General features: G+C 42.8%; 1 protein-coding gene and 1 long non-coding RNA gene across 2 annotated transcripts in view; one reads left to right on the forward strand and one right to left on the reverse strand.

Annotated features, from left to right (window-relative positions):
* Positions 1 to 9,649, reverse strand: part of LOC129136823 (uncharacterized) — a 52,341-nt gene extending 42,692 nt beyond the window's left edge. The window contains exon 1 of the long non-coding RNA XR_008538799.2: positions 7,045 to 9,649. This is a non-coding gene — a long non-coding RNA (uncharacterized LOC129136823). The remainder of the gene's footprint in view (positions 1 to 7,044) is intronic.
* The window catches only part of SIAH3 (siah E3 ubiquitin protein ligase family member 3), a 78,928-nt gene continuing 66,566 nt past the window's right edge, over positions 6,626 to 18,987 (forward strand). The window contains exon 1 of the mRNA XM_522672.9: positions 6,626 to 7,022. Coding sequence (XP_522672.3) covers positions 6,888 to 7,022 — 135 coding nt within the window. The 5' untranslated portion in view covers positions 6,626 to 6,887. The remainder of the gene's footprint in view (positions 7,023 to 18,987) is intronic.

Raw genomic sequence — 18,987 nt, forward strand, 5'->3', positions numbered from 1 at the left:
AGGCTGTGGTGAACCAAGATCACACCACTGCACTCCAGCCTGGGTACCAGAGTGAGACTGTCTCAAAAAAAAAAAAAAAATTAGGAACCATTTTAGGCTGTTGGTGTATACTGTCAAATTGTTTTCAAGGAAAAGGTGCAGTAAGCTTATATTCTCAGAGGTAATAAATCTCAGTATCTCTCATCAGAGAGGTCTGGGCTCAAATCCTACCTTTACAAATTACTAGTTGTGTGACCCTGGGCAAGTTATTTAATTTTTCTGAGCCATAGCTTCCTCGTCTGGAAATGAGACAAACATTACTTATGGCTTTGCGGTAAAGAAAAAAATAAGATATTTGACTACATATGTACCTGAATACATAGGCCAAGTATTTAGTATAGTTCTTGACATATGGCAAGTATTTAAATGTTTGTTTTTATTATTCTTGCCACTAGCAGAAGAGAATGTCAGCCTCGTAGCAGATTCATCAGCACTGGACATATATATATATGCTCCTCCAACATACACTTAATACAATGGTAGCATGATCATAAGATAACCGCTATAGACCCGCCCTTGGATATATAATACAATATATGTTACATATATATTATATATAATACAATATTTTAAATAATTATATCATTTTAATACTTTTATTATTCAAATATGTTGTTACATAATATTTAATAATAGTAAAAATATAAAGTGCTGATTTAAAAGGTAAAAGAATGTTATTTTGTTTTAATTTTCATTTCTTTGATTTCTTGTTCGGGTGAACTTTTTTATTTTCATATTAATTTTTATTTTTAAGACCACTTTACTAAGGTATGATTGAGATACAAAAATCTGTACATATTTAATGTGTACAGCTGGATTCTGGAGCTCTCCTAAAGCTATTTTTTTCTGTGGACGGTGGTTCAGTTGGTGGGGGATGGAGGGTGGGGACCCCCTATTTTACCATCTTGTTGACCTCATCACTCCCTACTTACTCATCTTTTTATTACTTCTTCTGTGTACTCTGTTTATATTCTTTGTCTATTTTTTCTATATGATTTTAGTTCTTTAAAATGCATGTACAAGAGTTCTTCATTAGAAATGTAAGTCGTTTCTCATACTAGCTGCAGCTATATCCTCAATATTTTGTTTACTTTTCCATTTTGTTTGTTAGACATTATTTTGACATACAGAGTTTAATATTTTATGTAATCAAGTATTTCCCTTTGTGATTACTTCAATAGATTTTTAAAAATCTTTATGAAGTACTTCACTATTTCAAAATTCAATTATTTGCTCATTCACAGGTTATTTTAGTGTTATTGAGGGCGTAGATCTTATGTACAGAAAAGTGCACTGATCATACGTTCACAGCCTGATGAATTTCCATGAAATGGACATACTCATTGTATCAGTTTGCTAAGGCTTCCATAACAAAGTGCCACAAACTGTGGGGCTTGGGTAACAGAAATTTATTGTTTCACTGTTCTGGAGGCCAGAAGTCCAAGATCAAGCTGTCAGGAAGGTTAGTTTCTTCTGAGGGTTGCAAGGGTCCTTTTCATGCCTCTCTCCCACCTGATAGTCGTTTGCTGGTCATCGCTGGCCTTCTTTGGCTTGTGGATGTGTTGCCCCAATCTGTGCCTTCATGTTCACAGGCCGTGCTCTCTTATATGCCCTTATATGCCTCTGCCCACATTTTTCCTTTTTATAAAGACACCAGTCATATTGGATTTTGTCCCACCCTAATGACCTCATCTCAATTTGATGATCTCTGTAAAGACTTTATTTTCATATGAAGTCACATTCTGAGGTGCTGGGGGTTAGGGCTTCAGCAAGAATTTTTGGGGAGAAACAATTCAATCCATAACATTAATGAAACTAGAACACAGATCAAGACAGAATTGTGCCAGCTTTCTACAAGCCCACTTCACCTGCCCTTCAGCTATCCCTCCTTGCCTAGGTTACCAGTCTCCTGATTTCTCACACTATAGATCACTTTGTCCTTGAACTTCCCATAAATGGAATCACACATACATATTCTTTTGCATCTGGCTTTTCTACCTGAAACTTATATCTGTGAGATCCATTTGTGTTATTGCATTGTTGCATGTAACAATAGTTCATTCTTTTTCATTTCTATGTAGTATTTAACAGAGGAAAAATAATGTAATGTATTCATGTTATTGCTGATAGACATTCAGGTTATTTCCAGTTTTTAGCTCTTATGAATATGTTGCTATGAAAATCCTAGTGCATATCTTTTGGTGAGGACATGCTCACATCTCTGTTGTTTGTGTATGGGGAGTAGAATTTCTGGGTCATAGAATATATACATGTTTAGTGTTAGTAGATGATACCTAATGGTTTTCCAAAGTGGCTTCTAACGATATATGAGAGTTTTGGTGTTCCACAACCTCACTGGTACTTTGTGTTATTTACACAAATATGTTTTTGATAAGAAGAAGGTAATGATGATGATGATGATGATAGCTTCTCATTGCTACATTTATCACAAAAACTAGGCATTTGGCTGGTCATTTTATCTCTAGTTACTTATTTAATCTTTTAAACTATGCTTTAATGAAACTAATAGCTTATTTTACAGACAACAAAACTAAGCATAAATGAGGTTAAGTAATTTGCCCAAAATAACAGTAACTAACAATTCAGGGTTTGAATCCAGATTTGTCTGATTTTTAATCCCAGACACTTTCTAGTACAGATAATATGTAAATTTGGTTGCCATAAAAAAGAAGGGGATGTTCTAGGCTTCATGGGTAACATGAGGGGATTGGTTTGTCTCTTGCAAAGGAGCCAACTAGGTAATAAGAAGTGAACATAGCTCCAAATCTCCACCTCAAGGCTGGTTTGTGTCACCCTATTTTGGGACATTAATCATCAACATTTATTATTAGGGTAAGTTCCAAACATTGCCCATCGAATGATTATTTTTAAGATTGTCTCTAGGAACAGATTGATATACTTCATATTGTAAAATAGAGTGACAGAAGCCAGTTTTTGGGTATAGAGTTAGAGCTAGGTCTCAAGTCTGAAGCCAGGGAAAGAATCTGTAGTAGCAGGTGTGTGCTGCTAGTCTCATGGCTGATATGGATCGGCACTCTGCAGCCCTTCAGGCTTCACCTTCCCAGTCCTGGTCTCTGGGTAATATCAGGAACATTTACCCTTCTAAGTATATTGCACTTAGAAAAAGTTTATTTCTATTATAATAGAAATAATTGTCTATTATTCCCATGTCATAGTTGTGGGAATTGAGCCTTGGTGAGGTTGAGATAACTGGCTGAGGTTATAGTAAAGGAAAAAAGCTATATACTAATGGGTTTGCTCCAGGTACACAAGGCTGGTTCAACATTTAAAAGTCAATTAATGTAATTAATTACATCAACAGGCTAAGGAAATAAAATCACCTGATCATATTAAAAGATGTAGAAAAAGCATTTGACAAAATCCAACACCCATTCATAATAAAAACTCTCAGTAAAGTAGGAGTAGAAGGGAATTTCTTCAACTTGATAAATAATAACTACAATAAACCTACAGCCAACATCATATTTAATGGTGAGAAAATAGAAGCTTTCCCACTAAGATCAGGAACAAGGCAAGGATGTCCTCTCTCACCATTTCTTTTCAATATTGCACTGGAAGTTCTAGCTAATGCAATAAGACAAGAAAAGGAAATAAAAGATATACAGATTGAGAAAAAAGAAATAAAACTACCTTTGTTTACAGATGACATGATTATGTAGAAAATTCAGAAGAATCAACAAAAATACTTCAAACTAATAAATGATCATAGCAAAGGTGTAGAATACAAGGTTAACACAAAAAAGTCAATTGATTTCCTGTAAGTAAACAATGACCAAGTAGAATTTGAAATTAAAAACACAATACTATTTACATTAGCACCCAAGAAGACATAGTTGTAAATCTAACAATTTTTCAACAAATGGTGCTGAAACTGGACCATCTGTATGCAGATTTTAAAAAGGAATCTAGACACAGATCTTACACAATTCACAAAAATTAACTTGAAAGTAACCAAGATATCCTTCCATAGATGAACAGATAAATAAACTGTGGTCACCCAATGGGATACTATTCAGTGTTAAAAACATATGAGCTATCAAGTCATGAATAGACATGGATATTAAATGCATGTTACTAAGTGAAAGAAGCCAATTCAAAAAGACTACATAATATATGGCTCCAATTACGTGACATTTTGAAAAAGGCAAAACTATGGCATAGACAGCATAAAAATCAGTGGTTGCCAAGAGCTGGGGGAGGTTGGTGGGATGAGATGAATAAGCAGAGCACAGAGGATATTTAGAGCAGTAAAAATACTCTGTATGTTACTCTAACAATGGATTTGGGTCATTTGACATTTGTTCAAACCCGTAGAATGTACAACACCAAGAGTGAACCCTAGTATAAACTATGAACTCTGGATGATGGTGATGTGTCAATGTGGGTTCATTAATTGTAACAAATGCACCCCTATAGTGGGGGGTGTTGATAATAGGGGAGGTGGTGCAGGTGTGGGGGTAGGGGCAAAATGAGATATTTCTGTACTTTTCTCTCAATTTTGCTGTGAACCTAAAACTACTCTAAAAACATTAGGTCTTTAATTTCTTAAAAATCAAGATAAAATTAAAGGAGCATTGATTTTTATATCTTAAGCACAAGCATGAGATTATCAACACAAAGTTATAGATCTTTGACCTATTTGATGGCATCCTCATTTTGTGTACAATCATTTTATTTTAAAAATACCTTTTCAAAAAAAAAAAAAACCCAGCAGAAATCCCCATTCTCATGGAACTTACTTCTAGCAGGATGACGGAAACAATACATCTTTAAAAAGTAAAGAAAAATGAAACAAAACAGAACAAAAAATCAACACAATCGTTCCACTAGAGCCAAAGATGTAAAAATAATTTGAACCTTTCTAAATTACGAATATATCTTTAAGGAATCTATAAGAGTATCTGCACACTTTTAGTTTTTAAAACAAGTAAGCCAATGAAAGGACATTAAATGTTTTCCCAATGAACTGCTGTAAGCTTATTTTCTGGACAATTCAAACTTTAGAAAGCAGATTCTGGTTTTGTGGGCCAGCAACCTTTATTATATGCCATGTAACAAGTGGCTCCAGGGACTCATGTCCTATAAAAATATCACATTGATGAGGTTCTAATCAGTTCAAATGTTGTCATCTTCTAGTTTGGTGCCAGTGTCGTTATTTTAAAAGTGCAAAGTTTCCATGTTTAATTGGTGTTCAGCTTGTCTCTTAAAACATTGGTTTGGTTTTAAATGCAAGTTAAAATGAACAGCCTGGGCTCTGTCCTGGCATCAATAAACTTGTGCATTATTTTTATCCCGTATGTTATTCTGTTGTTAGTTTAACTGCCTGACCAGGTCACAGACCTAGGTGTTCCACGTGTGCATATGTTTTGCATACATTACAACCCAAGCATTGTAGCCAGAGCAGAACAAGAGCCATGCGGGAGGGGGCTCACACTCACAGGGTACAATTCACAGTGGGGGCTGATCCTGCTCCAGGCAGCACTGGATCTGGCCTGACTTCTCAAGAGAGAAACCAGGGAAGAGGGAAAACACAATACACTGAACTCCCCTGCTTCAGCTGCAAAGATTAAACCATCAGAGCTAGTCCCGAAAAACCCAAAACCCTTCAAGTACTGTTTAGGAATCTTTCTTCAAGAACCAGCGGCCTCCCGCCCACCCACCAGCCCTGTTCTGGGGAGCAAGGACAGGTTTGCAGTCTGAGGACTGGAATGCCCTCTGCCTGTGCCAGCACAGAAATGTGCTGCTAGCATTTGCAGAAGCAAGTAAATGATGTGGTATGTGCATCCTTAATCTCTATTTTAATGTCTCCAACAATCTAGTGGTTAATTAGCAATTTGCTGCCCACCAATATGCAAATGAATGACAAGCAAAGGTTCTCTGCATCTATAATTATTTTGCTGATTTACAAGCCTCTTTCCTCTCAGTGTAGGTTTTTCTGTGTGTGTGCATTCATGCATCAGGGATTTCATTATTTTTTGAAGCATACTCTGCATTTTTATCCTTTAATACTTTCAGACTTCAGTAATCACAGTATTTTGAAAAAAAGAATATATATATATATATAGTAATATATATGTATGTGCTTCCCTCCACCCCTCAACTCCAAATGCATTTGTCAGGGATTCTTTTCTTTGATAAAGAGTGGAGAGTAAGATTTATCAAGGGGCTGTAATCCAAATTGCAGAAAATCAGAACGCAAGATTGAAAGATACACATTTTTGCTGCTGCCAAGTCCTTATCTGGAATCAGAGTCTAGTAATATTTTATTTTCTCCCAAGCAGCTCTGGTGAGTCGAGCCACGATCTGCGTTATCCATCTGCCTACTTTGGAGCGGGGTGTTGTACTATTTGGCGGCTTAAACGCTTTACGTTCTTGCCAGGGCATTAAGAAAGGCTCTCGTGTTAAATTAAGTCAATTAATAAATGGAGACACATTAAACAATCAATTTTGTCAGCCTATCTCCCCAGCATTAGGTATGGTTGGCTGTAATCACAAGATAAACGCAATGTGCTGATCTATGGTAATGTTCAATAATACATTCTCCGCCAGGCTCAATTCATCAGGGAGTTTCGGTAGGGAAGGCATTTGTTATTGGCTGTCTCTGCACCTCAAGGATAACATTTCTGTCCTTTTGATTGGCCGCCTCACTGCTGCAAGATTCTAACCGTCTTATTTTGATGATGAATATGAAGGCGCGCTAAGCCGGGCTGGAGCGGAGTGTCTCAGAGGCTGCGCTCCTTCCAGGGCCCAAGGACTCGCAGCTTCCTCCGCTGCCTTCCCGGACCAACAACCCCCCAAAAGTTGTGATGCTTTTCTTTACCCAGTGCTTTGGGGCTGTATTAGATCTCATTCATCTCCGGTTTCAGCACTACAAGGCTAAACGGGTTTTCTCCGCTGCCGGGCAACTTGTCTGTGTCGTCAACCCCACACACAACCTAAAGGTGAGTCTCTGTGTCATTTTACCTTCAGCGGGCTCAGGTTCAAGTCCTTTCTCGGAGGCGGCAGCGACCCTCCGGCGAACGTGTGCAGCCCTTTGCAAACCCGGGTCGCGGGGGCTGGGACGGTGTCTGGAACCCGGCGTGTTTGCCTCGGCTCACTCTCGCTGTCTAGGTGACTGGGTGCTGTTAGTGACCGAGTGTTGTTTCCCCAGCTGGCAGGAAAAACTGGATTGATGGTCTGATGTCTTTCCCCGACGCTGTCAACCTGAGAGTGGCGTGGGGGGCAGAAGTGAGGGTGGTGGAGGGAACAGGGGGGCGTCCCCATCACTCCCCCTACTATTTGTGGGCAAGTGCTCAGGAGACAGGATTTGAAGTTAGCCAAATTCTCTCTGTCCCATGTGTTGGGAGAGGTGGTCAAACACGAGGATTTTAGAAGCTACTGGGGGGTGAGGAATCCTGAAACAGGGACTTGGACGTTGGTGGGGTGGGGGGAGGGTTCTTTCTGCAAAGTGTTTGTCCTTGTCCTCAGACTCGTGTGTGTGTGTGTGTGTGTGTGTGTGTGTGTGTGTGTGTGTGTGTGTGGTGTCGGGAGGATTTTGGCTTATTTCCTTCCTGCTGGTTAGATGCGCTCTGTGTACTGGAGCAGGATTTGCCTGGCTTGTGTAATAATGACACCAGCTCCGAGCTGCTGCCGCCGCTGCCTGGAGCACCCTAGGCAGCTGGGTGCTGGGTTGCTCGCGGCTGCCTAGCTGCCCCGGGGCCTCTGCATTTGTACCCTCAGGTCAGTGCCCTTTTAGAGACCAGACAAAATATGGGGTCCAGCAGAGCCGCTTAACATCACAGCCAAGACTGACTGGGAAAGGAATGATGGGCCACTGGTTAGGGGTAGTAGGGAGGAGAGGAAGTCAGGGAGGTGGGGGCTGGGGAGAGGGTGCAGCTGAACTCCCCGGATGGGAAACTCAGCACCTTGCCTCTCTCCTAACATAAAAGATGGACTCATTGGAAGTTCCTTTCCTGTCCTCCTGTGTAAGGCAGGCAGGACTGAGTGCCGGGGGAGGGGCCGTGTCTGTAGCGACAGTGCCTGACAGTCTCTGTGAGGATAGATCTGTCCCTCTGACCACTGCTGTTGGGCAGGAAGAGCATTGCCTGTTGTCCATTACTTTATAAACTCCCACGGCCAGACTGTCCTCAGCTGGAGCCCCGCAGGTTAGCGCTGATGGGTGCCCCCACTCCTAGAAGTTCCGCCGAAAGACAGCTGCCTGGAGCTGCTGGGGTTACATGCCAAGGCCAGTCCTGGGGGAGGGGCGATGGACTATCCTGGGACCCCTATGGTGCATCTGACCTAGGATCTGACTCTCTCTGATACCCCAGCTGTGACGAATGCCATCGCATGCAACCGTTCACACCTGCTCTTGCTTGCGCGCTCTTGCCTCTCATTCCACTATTTCTTTTTTTATTTTATAGCTTAGTTTTATAAATGAGAATTTACTACCAGTCATCCTTGGCAAAGCAAGTATGTAGTATACACATTAAAATAAAATTCTGAATTCCATTTTATGGCCACTTTTGAGACTGCATTCAAACTTCCATTATTTTTTCACTTTGGATTAGTTAGTTCCCTGGGGCAAGAAATTTTGTTTACTTCTGTTTTGTATTTTAATACCTTTAAAAATTGCTTATGAGACTTTAGCATTTCTGAAGTTTGCATTTATATGGTTCATTGACTGCAGCTGATGATGGAGAATAGAGAGGTGTTAAGGTCTCTGTGTGGAGTGAGGGGAAACCACTTGTGTATATTTCTCAATGATGTCTGCCTGGATTTTGACAAGTCGTCTTGCTGCCCTGACCCAGGAGTTCAGAGTCAGGGTTGGAGGCCTTGAGTCATCTCTGGCCAGCTGTGTGAACTTGAACTCCTCCTCCACCTCTTTGAGACTTCCCTTCCTCACCTTTTAAATGGGCTGATGAACATCTGCGCTTTCTCCGCCTCAGCTTTTGAGACTGAAAAGAGGTATCAGAGGTGTTTCATAACTCTCCTCTAAAAATAATGTATGTTATTGTATATATAATTTGTAGAGTTCCAATAGCAAATTCAAAAGTTGTCACTTAACACCTTCAGGCAATTTAGAAATTGTATAATCAGCAACATAAAAATGGATGACGTACGCTTTGAGAGGACATAGCTCACTTTTTCACTTACACTCTTATTTGGCTTTTCATTTCCCACACAAAAAAAACACTTACGGATTTTGCTCAGAGGAACATCACCCCAGATAAACAAAGCAAGTTGAGTGCTGCTAACGCCCCCTCAGGATTAGGCACACAGGATTTGGAGAGGGCGCCAGGTAGGGAGAGACCTGGAGGGTCCAGGTGGCCCATCAGGTAAGTTTCACTCCCTTCTCAAACCTAAGGGCTAATAGCCATTTGCAGAGCTTTAAAAGGACTAACTCCATAGGAGTGTCACTGCCCCATTGCTTGTATAAAAAGCACATGTAACCTCAAAAAAATTCTCCTTCTAAACGCTGATTTCCATAAACAGACCACGGAAATACGCTTTGGACGTAATAAGCTGTGATCTATGTAATGAGGAGGAAAGTCCTTCTTTTGTTAAAGGAAAAAAATAAAACCTGTGGCAGTATTAACCCAGAATAGCTATTGATCTGCCGTGCTTCCCCACATTTTGTATGACAGGCCAGTATATGAAATGGTGACCAAGGACAGAGAGACTGCAACCTTGCTTTCAATTTTCTGGGTTGCGTGTAGCTACAAAGAGGGCTGGGAAGCTTGTGTTTTTCCTTGTGGAAGCATTTATGTGTTTTATCCTTTCCTGGGCTTTCCTGAGAATTCGAACCAACAGCATTTTAGAAACTGAGGCAAGTGCTGAGTTATAATCAAAATTCACTTACCAAGCAAAGAAAATTGTGTATTTACCATGCTTCTATAGGTCACCTTCATTCTCAATCTTATTGTGGTGATTACTCAGTAACCTGGGATTCCTTCGAGCAAGCTGATGCCTTTCCTTCTAAATGGAAGGCAGAGCCTTCCTGGGGACATCAGATCCTCTGGTTAAAGCCATTACACCCCTGAAGCTCACCCTAATTAAAAGGGACATTTAGAGTAGCCAGCCTTGAACATAACAGACCTCAGCTTTCAGTGAGTGCCAGGCAGTGGAGTGCAAACAAGACCATTTCCCTCAGTCTCTGCCTGTCTCTGTCTCTGAGGACCACTTGCACAGATTAGGGTTCCAAATGGTGCCCCCACTTCTTTCCACCCCATGAAAAGTGACCGTCAAGGAGCCAGCTCTCTTGGCCAGCTGCCCTCTGCTTCCTCATTCACAGAGGTTATTGAAATGTGACGAGCAGACTTCAGGCTGGCGCTCATGAGGGCGCCTGCTCCTGGTCCTGATTCAGCACTCCTCTCTCCCTCCTGTCCTTTGCTTGTTTCTAAACCAAGAAAGCCTTTCTCTCCGGGCTCCACTCCCATTGGCGCCAGCTGCTTCTACAGCGCCCTGCCCTGGGCAGCCCTGCCTTCTTTTGCCCCATCTGCAGAGGTGCCCTTTGAGGGGAGGAGCGGTCAGTCCCTGTGCCCAGGTTTTTCCAGAGAAGGCTCTGTAGTGCTAGGGGTCTGTCTGGGGTCAGTCATCAGCACTTCCCAAGCAGGCAGTAGCTAGGCTGAGGCTGGCTGAGTGACTTCCTCCTCTTAACCACAGCGTTTGATAAACAAGTTTCTGAAAGAAGAATAGCAAAATGCTTTCTGGCAAACTTCCATGAGGCCCTCTCTGATACCTCCACCCTGTGCCTGCACCACCCCAGACAACCCCATTAACCTTGAGGTGCAACAGAAACACACACGTGCACACACACACACACACACACGAACACATGGAGTGGGAGGGGCATATGGGACAATCGTGGCTTTAAGTGCCCGACAGATATGAAATCTAAAGCTGGGGCACTTCAGTACCATTTGTTGATGCATCCACGTGCCTTCCATTCTAAGACCAACTTGTGTGGATAAATGTGTATTGAGTGGCAGTGGGGAGGGTGGGAGCTGTAAGGAAGAGGAGGAGGCAGGGACCAGGAAAGGAGAGATGTGAAATGTGTGCCCACCTTTGCCATTTATGGGATAATCTTTGGAAATCCCGTGCTGCCCCGGGGTTTGCTAACTCTGTTTCACACAGCACAGCAGGTGGCTCAATGAGAGGTAAAGACCTGAGCATTGTCTAGAGATTTAGAGGTGGCCTTTGGAGTGTTCTGCGTGAATACCTACTTTACAGCAGTTAAAGGCTTCCAACAAGACTGTTTAATAGCTGGTATGTGGGTTACTCAGTTCCTCTCCACACAGTCACCTCTGACAGTCCCATTCCCAGTCCTCTGGGCATTTCACTGTCTTGTTTCTCTGTCCAGTCTGGAGCCACTTTGCCAGAGGGGCTGGATAAAGGGTAAGGAAGGGGACCCCAAGCTGGTGGTGGTCACTGTGCGAGCGTTATTCTAAAGGCTTTGCAGCCTCTTCCAGCCCATGGGTTCTGTGAATATTGTATGACACTCCACTCTGTGGGCTCAGAGCATTCGTGCGGCTTTTCTGGTTAATGGTGATTGCAAATGAGGCTCCTGAGTCACATAATGGGGAGGCCCAGAGCCTGGAGCAGTAATTTGGTTAGCCCTGTGCCGGTGATTGAGTTGCTGGGGAGGCTGAAGCTGGCGGCTATGATGAGGTGAGCCGATTACCTCTGTACTGCCTTTATCCAGCAGCCCCGAAGCAAATTTAGTGGAATTCTCTTCACTGTGATCCCTCAACCTGCAGGGACTATTTGGGAAAATTAGAAAATAGATACGGAAAGCTTTCTTTGAAATCCGCAGAGAGTTCTGAATTATTTGGATGGCTTCCCTGGGCAAGATGGATTATTTTCCTAGCAATTAACAACAAGAAAAAAAATTAACTGTCTGTGGGGGTATTTTACCCTTAGCAAAGTCATCTTCACCCAACTAGCTCTGTTTCCTCCAAAGGGAAACAGTGACCTGGTTAGACAAGAAATGTCCTGTGGAAGGAATCAACCCAAAGAATGGAGACCTTACTGACAAAATTGAGACTAGAAGTTAGGTCTTCTAGGTCAGGTGCGGTGGCTCACGCCTGTAATCCCAGCACTTTGTGAGGCCGAGGCAGGTGGATCACCTTAGGTCAGGAGTTTGAGACCAGCCTGGCCAACATGGTAAAACCCACACTCTACTAAAACTACGAAAATTAGCTGGGCATGGTGGCGGGCACCTGTAGTCCCAGCTACTCAGGAGGCTGAGGCAGAAGAATTGCTTGAACCCGGGAGGCAGACGTTGCAGTGAGCTGAGATCACACCACTGTACTCCAGCCTGGGCAACAAGAGCGAAACTGCGTCTCAAAAAAAAAAAAAAAAAAAAAAGAAGTTAGGTCTTCTAACATCTATATTCCTACACTGCCCCAGGTTGCCTTCAAATTATGCTAAGTTAATGTCCCTTCCTCCAGATACATGGTGTGGGAGCGAAAACTTGCAAGGGTCCCCTTCCTGTACCCTATCTCTCCTCCTGGGGCCAGCAGCATGACACCCTGGGCTGTACCACACACCCTACCATCTCCCCTTTACCACAGCCATATTTTCTTCACAAATTAGAGCTTCTAAGTCATCATCCTTCCTTACTCCCTCATCCCTTCTATGAGTTTGGGCCATAATTTTGAAAGACACAATCCTGAATGTTGAAATTGGGAAAGATGAAAGTCCCAAAAATATAATTATGGAAAAAAAATTTAAAAATTTTAAGACCTTTATTTACATTTTTAAGAGAAACATACAAAACACAACAGAGTGTTTTACAGGCCACTTAACATAATAAAAGAGGCAATAGTAACATACATATTTTTGCAAGCATAAACACTCAGATATACTAACAACTGTAGCATGGGGATAAGTTATAAGCAGACAAACTATATTCACAAAGAAATAGATCAAAAGGGAAATGTATAAACGCATATTACTATGATTACTAATTGTGTGCACCCAGCTTTATAACTGTGGCCATCTGAAACACTGTGATGGACAACTTAAATCTTTTGATGGACAGCTCAAAAACCAGCGAATCACCATTGCATATGCAGTCACCCAAACCGCCGAGATCTCAAGAAATTGTACCTTTCACAAATGCAGATGTACAGAAAGGACATCTCTTTATTTACTGAGGAAGTTTCAGCGTTTTTACACACACGCACAATGCATACACACGAAGTCAACATTGTGATAATGCACTTTCCTGGAGTCAAATTTGCAAAAAAAAAAAAAAATGCATAAAACAAATGAGAACTCTCTGAAAGTCTCTACACAATGTATACACAATGTATACATCTATTATTGGAGACAATACGAAGATTAAATATATAGCATAGTATATTGGCACTATGTGTGAAAGGGCAGAAGTAGTACATGATTAAATAATTTGGCAGGAGAGATTTTTTGTATCTTTCACCTGCATTTTCACTTCTATAATCTTCGAAACAGTCGCTGCACTTGTATTTGGAGAGTGGTTGTGGTCTACAAATTTTCTAAGTGTATGCTGTCCATTTGAAAGTTTGGTTGTTGCTGGGCCATTGCAATTAAGTAATTTTCTGCTAACACAGCACCAGTGTAATTAGCTTTTAAACTTTTATCTTTCACCAATAAGTAGTTTCATACACTTAACTTATCACAGCATTTTTGTGAGGGATCAGTTTCACAGATCTCTTCCAATGTGTTGTAAGGAATGCATAAGAATGAATGATATTCGGCTTCCTCAGTACCAAATATGTATTAGTCAGCGTTCTCCAGAGAGCTAGAACCAATAAGATATGTATGTATATGGATATATGAGAGGGGATTTATTAGGAAAATTGGCTCACACGATTATGACGGCTTAGTAGTCCCATGGCATGCCCATCTGCAAGCTAGAGACCCTGGGATGCCAGTAGCATATCTCGCTCAAAGTCCGAAGGCCTTAGAACCAGGGAAGCCAATGGTTAACTCTCATTTAAATGTGGGTGCTGGTGTAAGTCCTGGAGTCCAAAGGCTGGTGAGCTTGGGGTTCTGATGTCCAAGGCAGCAGAAGAAAAGTCTGTCCCGGATCTCAGAGAGAGATCAATTTGCTTTCTGTATTTGTTTCTCCCAGCCATTGGCCAATGAGATGGTGCCCACCAACACTGAGGGCAGCTTTTCCTCAGCTAACCCACTCATACTCACACACTAACCTCCTCTGGAAACATCCTCACAGAAACATCCGACATAATGCTTTACCAGATTTCCAGGTATTTTTAAATTCAGTCAACTCGACACCTAAATTTTAGTTCACAATCCACAACTTAGCACCCATACGCATCTCTTTAAATCATACTTCATTTCCACATAAGACAATAACAAGGTAATAGTTCTGCCTAACATGATACAACTAACATGGTGCAGATATCCTGCGCACAACCTAAATGTACTAATCCTTTCTCCAGATTTTGACTGTCAGAATTTTAACATTTGGGATTTTAATCTTTTGGGAATGAGATTTTCAGGGTTTTTGACTTTAGGAATTTTGATCTTTGGGGAATTCAACTTTCAGGATTATGATGTTTGGGACTGCATCTTTTGGGATTATGACCGGCACCAATTGTTAGCATGGTCATTATGATGACTACAGCTACTCAAAGCTGGCTTTGACTCCCCACACTCCCCGCCTGGCTGTCTTTCTCCGCCTTCCCTTCCTCTCTGCAAGCTTTAGTGCTTGCTGTTTCTTGGTATTTTGTGAGTTATCTTTGGCCTTGAAGAGAATTGTGAATAGAACAATTTTTTGCCTCATGTGAAAGTCGGATTTGTCCTTAATGTTTAGCTTCAAAGAAAGCACGGAACCCCATTGGGCTCTGAGCCTGGAAGACAGGCTGGGTCTCAGGAAGACACTCATGCCTACAGTGGGACAAGAGCTGAACGAGCTGGGACCTGTCATTCACAGAGCCAGGAGCCATGCAGATAAATCCCCTTCTCTGCTCATCCTGAAAACTTGCCCCTCATGACTTATGCATTACTTCTTTTCATTAGCAGAGGCTTGAGTAAGCACGTGGGTAGGTGGCTCTGTGAGGGGTATCTGATTTGAAGAGTATATATCTGCAGGCTCGATGACACCACTCCGAGATTCAGCAGGGTAGAGAGAGAGATGGAGGCAGAAACTGCATGTCCCTGTGAGGTTGTACATCTTCTCTCTGCCCTGCAGTTCGTTGCACCTTGAGGACACAGCTTTCCTCTGAGCCTGGCATGGATGAGAAGGGGGATGATGCTCAGTCTAGGCTGCAGCCTCTGGAATCGAGGAAGGGCAAGACAGAACTCCTAGATCCCACTGTCATCAGAAAATTAAACATGAATGAGCTAAGCCCTAGGCCTGAGTTGCCTACACTCCAACCTGAGTTTCTACACACACACACACACACACACACACACACACACACACACACACACAGAGAAATAATGGCAATTCTGAGATGCTCCCCTGTGTGGGCCCTGAGTGGACTCTGAATAGAAGATCACAGGATGCGAAGCCCAGTGGGTATGGAATACTGGTCCCCAGCACAGTGGAAGAACAAATAGAGATAAACAAGACCCTTCTTCCCCACCCAGTCTGTAACCAACCAGCTTCAGGAAAGAGTTAAGTGGGGAAAGTGGTGTTGGGAAAGAAGAGAAATGTTTTAGTTGAGGACTTAAGGTATGAGTTTTGGAGTCAGATCGGGGTTTGAATCCAATGTTGCATTCCTTGGATAATATCTTTGGCCTCCCAGAGTCTGCATGCTCTCCTCTATAAAATGGTTGTTGTAAAGATTAAATAATACGATGTACAGGCCAGGCACGGTGGTTCACGCCTATAATCCCAGCAGTTTGGGAGGCTGAGGCAGAAGGATTCTTGAGCCCAGGGGTTCGAGACCAGCCTGGGCAACATAGTGAGACCTCGTGTCTCCAAAAATATAAATATTAGCAAAGCATGGTGGCCCACACCTGTAGTGTCAGCTATTCAGGGTGGAGGGGCTGAGGTGGGATGATCACTTGAGCCCAGGAGGTCCAGGCTGTGGTGAGCCATGACTGCACCACTGCACTCCAGCCTGGGTAGCAGAGCAAGACCCTGTCTCAAAAAATATACATATGATTTATATAAAGTGTTCAGCACAGCACCTGGCATATTATAATTACTCCATCAATTGTAGTTATCATCATTACTAGTAGGTGAGTCCTGCAGAGATGTTACCTGATGCACAAAATGTGACCCAAGTTCCTTTGCCTAAGTTTGGGTGACCAAACTTTTACTCCAACTGTATGTTGGAGGGAAGGGGGAAGGTAGAGCAGTAAAAGGACATACCTGCTGAGGACCATGCTTTTGAAGCACACAGTGTTTAAGCTGAGAGCCAGAATAATGTCCTAGTTTAAGGACCCGGTCTAACAAATGTGGCTCAAGGGGATGAAGTGACTTGCCCAAGATTCCCACTGATGAGGCTCCAGCAGAGCTGGGGATGGCACTTTGGTTAAGGACATTGCCTCTCTAATATGTCCCCATGGCAGTGTTGGACCTCTTCCCAGAGGGGTCTTGTTCTCAGGACCTTGCCAAGGTATAAACCAGCTGGACAACAGCGGGGCATTAAAAAGGCAAATGTTCCTTGTGTCTCTAGCGCTGGCACAAATATATAGTGAGGGACAGGGATGAGGCTCCAAATGAAGTCACCAAACCCTTGCAGCCATCATCCCAGACCTTCAAACAGCAGGATGGATCCAAAGGCTACATATTCATCTTGACTATGGCACCATCAGAAAACAGATCAGAAACAAACATAATGTTTTTACCAGAAGAACAGGGTCTTTGTGGATTATTTAGAATTGTGGTCTAACTGGAAATGTCAGTTTTACTTGCAAGTTGCTATATCTTGTAATCATTTCTTGGTCCTTTAATGTATTTTTAATCAAGAATCTATGATAAGGAGGGCACTGCTCATTGCAGGGCTGTTTCCAGCTGTGGCACAGCACTCCAGCAAGGAGTGAGTAGCCTGAGAAAGGAAACGGTAGGCCCTGGCTCCCCAAGACAAAAAGGACAGGATCCTCTGCAGAAGAGATGGGCCACTGCAGCCCCTTGGAGAGGGAGGGCAGGGTTAGCTTGGCATTAGGAAGGCCCCATAGAGACGAAACCAAATGTAGATCAATAACACAGATTTTACAAGAGACTGGCCAGCAAGCCTAGCCACCTGCCATCTTCATAACCAGACTTCATGGCCTCTCGGATCTAACTGCTACGGCTCTGCCAAGATGTGACAGGGAGTCCGGGGCAAGTGGCCACTTGGAAGCCTGGTTCCCTCTGTGTACTTTAGGGATGTATAATGACTTATACTAGGCCAAGGCAGCTAAACATCCTGAAACCCTGATAAGAGTTTTCTACCGTATTAGTTACACACACAATAAAAACAATAATGATAATAACAACCACAAAATGCTACATCCAGGAACTATGTTAACTGCTAATGCATTTAATCATCACTGGGAAGTAGTATATTGTTATCATTCTCCATTATACAGAATATCAAAACAGAAGAAGGTTAAAAAGCTTACTCAATGTCACCCAGCTCTTTGTGGCAGAACCTTTTTTAAAAATTAAAATTCTGTGCTTTAAAGCACGTCTTGATATGTCATCCCTCAGTTACTTTTCACAACAAACAACTGAGCCGACATGCTTGGCCTTAGGATTAATAATGAGTATATTTCACTTTAAAACGCTGAGCTGGGACCCTGTCTTATTCATTCTGTGTGTATAAATGCACACAAAGATGCTCTGGCTCGGGGTGGGCAATCCTGGTAGCATCCTCTGTGCTTCTCTATGCTGCCTGGTGGGATCGAGTTCCTGTGGCCTCCAGCAGTGACTTCTTCCCTTCTTCCTGCTTGCTGGAATAACCTCCCAAATTTACTACTGCATCCAAATCATTATCTCAGGCTCTGTTTTTGGGGAACCCAAATTAAGACTATGTGTATATTTTTTAACTACCTAACATTTATTGAGCACTTACTAAGTGCCAAGCACTGTGCTAAGTGATTTACCTGAATTGCCTTTTAAAAAATCCTCAGGATAATTCATTAGTCTATTTCCAGTTTACACATGAGGAAGCTGAGGCACAGAGAGATGAAGTAACCTGTCCAGAACCCATTCCATGAGCAGCAGAGTTTAGCTTGTGGTTTTTCGTGGGTTTTTTTTGGCCAGAGTTTCCCTCTGTCACCCAGGCTGGAGGGGAGTGGTGCGATCTCAACTCACTGCAACCTCTGCCTCCTGGGTTCAAGTGATTCTCACACCTCAGCCTCCCAAGTAGCTGGGATTAGAGGTGCACACCACCACGCAGAGCTAATTTTTGTATTTTTAGCAGAGATGGGGTTTCACCATGTTGGCCAGGCTGGTCTCGAACTCCTTACCTCAGGGGATCCACCCACCTCAGCCTCCCGAAGTGCTGGGATTTCAGGCATCAGCCATGGCACCAGGCCCAGCTCTTGCTTTTAACCTTGATGTTGAGCTAGCTCTCCTTCCTGATCATAGAATTGGTTGTCTGGAAGCTTCTACAAAGAGCTAAGCCCTCCAAATTCAGGCTTGGTAAAAGTTAATGATTTTTGTTTGTTTGTTTGTTTTTTGAGACAGAGTCTCACTCTGTTGCCCAGGCTGGAGTGCAGTGGTGTGATCTCGGCTCACTGCAAGCTCCGCCTCCCAGGTTCAACCGATTCTCCTGCCTCAGCCTCCCGAGTAGCTGGGATTACAGGCGGGTACCACCACGCCCGGCTAATTTTTTGTATTTTTAGTAGAGATGGGGTTTCACCGTGTTAGCCAGGATGGTCTTGATCTCCTGACCTTGTGATCCACCCACCTTGGCCTCCCAAAGTGCTGGGATTACAGGCGTGAGCCACCGCACCCGGCCTAAAAATTATGGTTTG

This window comes from Pan troglodytes, chromosome 14 (genome assembly GCF_028858775.2).
Source record: "Pan troglodytes isolate AG18354 chromosome 14, NHGRI_mPanTro3-v2.0_pri, whole genome shotgun sequence".
Taxonomy (NCBI): Eukaryota; Metazoa; Chordata; class Mammalia; order Primates; family Hominidae; genus Pan; species Pan troglodytes.